General features: G+C 34.7%; 1 protein-coding gene across 1 annotated transcript in view; it reads right to left on the bottom strand.

The window, feature by feature from the left end:
- The window catches only part of LOC111085960, a 47,108-nt gene that overhangs the window by 38,046 nt on the left and 4,311 nt on the right, over positions 1-4,751 (bottom strand). The window contains exon 2 of the mRNA XM_022386950.1: positions 1,048-1,807. Within this exon, the coding sequence (XP_022242658.1) occupies positions 1,048-1,795 (748 nt within the window). The 5' untranslated portion in view covers positions 1,796-1,807. The remainder of the gene's footprint in view (positions 1-1,047; positions 1,808-4,751) is intronic.

The raw sequence follows: 4,751 nt of genomic DNA, 5'->3' as shown, positions 1-4,751 counted from the left end.
TACAAGCGTACATTTTGTAAGACAGCTTAAGATATACAAGGTGTACAAGCGTACATTTTGTAAGACAGCTTAAGATATACAAGGTGTACAAGTGTACATTATGTAAGACAGCTTAAGGTACAAAAAACAAATAGGTCGTGATTATATTTACCTTTATAGAAATGTCTCATAATAAACTCCAGTTTGCGTTAAACGGAGTTAAGAATAAAAACTAAAAAACGTACCCAAAACGAAGTTCTCCTTTCCATACACGTCATACTATAATAACTTTAACTTGATCCTTTAATGCCCAATGTTCAAATTTCCTTCCAAACCCCTAATCACCTAAAACTTTAAGAAATTAACCATCCAGTCACTGATTTGTTTGTATAGTTTCAAAACTTTATCATCAACGCCAACTTAACTTCTATAATTAAGTGTCAGTGGAAACCCAAGTATAACATACTTTGTCAAAAACACTTAAGCTAGGTACTTCCTAATACAAAATATTACGATGTAGATTCTGAGTTCTAAGATCTAATTGAGAATCTTCGTAATTTGAGTGATCTTTAAAATTTAAAGAAACGTTTGATTAAGTATTATCGGTATCAAAGAACTTCTCTTCTGATTGGCTGATATTAACTATTTCTTTCATACATTCAAATACTTGTTCTTAATAAACCTTTAAAGACGCCTCCGACCATCATCTTACTTTTCGATTTTTCAAGAATCTGTTCAATCATGCAGTACGAAATGTTGACAAGATATTTAAACTTACGTCATTACTTTATTCGCCAATCTTTAGTACAACCATACACTATGGTTCAGTTATCTGATTGTAAAAAACCTCTAACGCGAAATATGTTTATACTACTGATTTCCTACAGCCAGATATTTTTTTATTGTTCATCTATATTCAAGAACTCAACTTATAATAAAATAATTATTGATTAATAGGAACTTGGACTAATCTGCAAGTACACATCATTACTGTGGTATCTGCGTGAAATATAACATTTCAAGAACGTCTAAAAACCTCCTTATTAACGTACTAAATGTTCTACTCACTTCTTGATGGTGCAACAGCTCCGTTCAAATCATTTCTTTCAACTGGGTTCTCGAATATCGTCTGTGTTGCAACAGAAATAGTTTGGCTTCCTGCTAGAGGAAGCGAATCTCCACCAATTGTCCAATCACAATGGGTGCGGTCAATGACATTTTCGGACTGGAAGAAACGAAAGGTTGGACCAGACTGGCATGAAGCAGAAGAAGACACCAAGGGAGCACGTGTTGGACTGGCATGAGGGTAGGAACTGCGTCGTATGACCGTGTTGAAGGAGGAGGATAAAAAAACATTTCTGGTCTGGAGATTTCTAGAAGAATGAGGACTGATGAAAATTGGAAGAGAATGGCTAACAGAACTGGGAGAACCACTATCGTCAGTTTCATTTCCACATATAGACTGAATTCTACAGGAAGACGATGAGCAACAATTCTGGTTTTCTCCACAAACACAAAGACAAGAATGACCGTTTCTTCCACAAGGGTCACTTTCGTGGGTTTCCAATTCTAGTGGTTGTTCGTCTAGATCCACATCACACGAATCTGCATCTCTAAGTGGCCCCTCTGTGGTAATATCAGTACCGAAAATGAACATTTCTTGACAGCTGCTCCGAGAAGGTGAAGCCTCGTAACCACTGTCTAGAGATTCCTGAAAACGTGGTCGCTCTGATCGATCCATACTAGTTATCATAGAGCATTCGTCTTCAAATACAGGTGGAAATTCATGGAGAGACGAGTCCTTCTCTACATCCATTAGTTAGTACGCCTGTAAAACACAACACAAAAATAGTAACTAAAGCATAACAAGGGCTGAAAGAAATCATGACAATGGTAACTAAAAGGTCCCCAGTGCCAACCTTTCTGTAACCTTACATAAAGATAATTTGTTTGTTTGTTGTTAAGCGCAAAGCTACATAATAAGCTATATGTGCTGTGCCTTCAGACTCACCGCTGAGCCACTAAGGAACACATAAAGATAAATCTCCTGTATTTTACTTTCACTTTCTAATGGCTATTCTTCGTAATGTTTTAAATCTATATCTAGCAGGCTGTATTTCTGAGCCCGACATGACCAGGTGGTTAGGGCGCTTGACTCGCAATTTGAGGGTTCGAATCCCCATCCCACCAAAACATGAAGTCCTTTCATCCATGGGGGCGTTAGAATGTGACGGTCAATTCCACTATTCGTTGGTAAAAGAGTAACCCAAGAGATGACTAGCTGCCTTGCCTCTAGTCTCTCACTGGTAAATTAAGGACGGTTAGCGCAGGCCCGGCATGTCCAAGTGGTTAGAGCACTCGACTCGCAATCTGAGGGTCGCGGATTCGAATCCCTGTCACACCAAACATGCTCGCTCTTTCAGCCGTGGGGGCGTTGTAATCTGACGGTTAATCCTACAATTCGTTGGTAAAAGAGTAGCCCAAGAGTTGGCGATGGGTGGTGATGACTAGCTGCTTCCCTCTAGTCTTACACTGCTAAATTAGGGACGGCTAACGCAGATAGCACTCGTGTAGCTTTGAGCGAAATTTAAAACAAACAAACAAACAGATGACACACGATTTTATTCTCTAAATGATTAAATATTTTTTGCTAAAAATTAATGCAAGATAATAATAGTCTCCTACTCCTGAACAACTCGCGAGTTGACTGTTTATTTTTTTAGAGTCACATTGTAGGTAATATACACACACATATTTATTTGTAACAAAACATTGTAGGTTAATTTTAAGAACTCGTCTATTATACAGACATAATTTTTCTTTCAACAGTTCGGAAACGCGTAATAATCACACGCTAGGATTCTGTCTTTGTGATATAAGAGGCTGGAGAAAATAGAATGATTAAGTTATTATTGATTTAATTTTTAAATGTCTTGTAATGCGCATATTGTTTCTTTCCACACTGTTTACAAACTTTAAGTAAACTCCTGTATTCATATTCTCAAACATTAAGTAGATTACTGTATTTATACTCTCAAACATTAAGTAGATTACTGTATTTATACTCTCAAACAGTAAGTAGACTACTGTATTTACACTCTCAAACATTAAGTAGATTACTGTATTTACACTCTCAAACATTAAGTAGATTACTGTATTTATACTTTTTAACACTGAGTACATTCTTGTATAGGTATTCTATAACCTTAAATAGACTCCTTTATTTGTACTCTCAAACATTAAATATACTCCTGTATTTATACTTTCTAGCACTGAGTACATTCTTGTATAGGTACTCTCTAACATTAAATATACTCTTGTATTTATACTTTCTAACACTGAGTACATTCTTGTATAGGTACTCTCTAACATTAAATATACTCTTGTATTTATACTTTCTAGCACTGAGTACATTCTTGTATAGGTACTCTCTAACATTAAATATACTCTTGTGTTTATACTTTCTAACACTGAGTACATTCTTGTATAGGTACTCTCTAACATTAAGTATACTCTTGTATTTATACTTTCTAACACTGAGTACATTCTTGTATAGGTACTCTCTAGCATTAAATATACTCCTTTATTTGTACCCTCACCGTTTAGCTTACTCGTCTGAAATGTAAAAGTAATGTATGAGACAGCAAAGAGGCAAACATAAAAAACAAGATTTTTAAAGATTTAAATGTATATATTATAAACTGTTTTATTCGTCAGTTATAGTGTTTGGAACTAACACTGAAGTTGAGTCATACAACTGTTGTATCAACTTGAACGATACTATAAATGTTGATAATTAGTCATAACAAATACATGAATTTTTATATAAGCTTGAAAGGTACTATAAATGATGATAATCAGTCCTAACAAATACCTGACTTTTTTTATCACTTTGAACGATACTCTAAATGTTGATAGTTAGTCATAACAAATACCGGAGTTGTTGTATCAGCTTGAACGGTACTCTAAATGTTAATAAGTAGGCATGATAAATACCTGAGTTGTTGTATGAATTTGAACGGTACTCTAAATGTTAATAAGTAGGCATGATAAATACCTGAGTTGTTCTATGAATTTTAACGGTGCTCTAAGTGTTGATAAGTTGTCCTAACAAATACTTGAGTTGTTATATAAGCTTGAACGGTACTCCAAATGTTGATAATTAGTCATAACAAATACTTGAGTTGTGAAATAAGCTTGAACGGTGCTCTAAATGTTGATAATTAGTCATAACAAATACCGGAGTTGTTGTATTAGCTTGAACAGTACTCTGAATGTTGATAATTAGTCATAACAAATACTTGAGTTGTTATATAAGCTTGAACGGTGCTCTAAATGTTGATAATTAGTCATAACAAATACCGGAGTTGTTGTATCAGCTTGAACAGTACTCTAAATGTTGATAATTAGTCATAACAAATACTTGAGTTGTTATATAAGCTTGAACGGTACTCTAAATGTTGATTATTAGTCATAACAAATACGTGAGTTGTTGTATCAGCTTGAACGGTACTCTAAATGTTGATAATTAGTCATAACAAATACGTGAGTTGTTGTATCAGCTTGAACGGTACTCTAAATGTTGATAATTAGTCATAACAAATACCGGAGTTGTTGTATCAGCTTGAACAGTACTCTAAATGTTGATAATTAGTCATAACAAATACCGGAGTTGTTGTATCAGCTTGAACGGTACTCTAAATGTTGATAATTAGTCATAACAAATACCGGAGTTGTTGTATCAGCTTGAACGGTACTCTAAATGTTGATAA

This window comes from Limulus polyphemus, unplaced genomic scaffold, assembly GCF_000517525.1.
Source record: "Limulus polyphemus unplaced genomic scaffold, Limulus_polyphemus-2.1.2 Scaffold739, whole genome shotgun sequence".
NCBI lineage: Eukaryota > Metazoa > Arthropoda > Merostomata > Xiphosura > Limulidae > Limulus > Limulus polyphemus.
The sequence above is the reverse complement of the archived record's forward strand: the minus strand, read 5'-3'. Positions and strand labels throughout refer to the sequence as shown.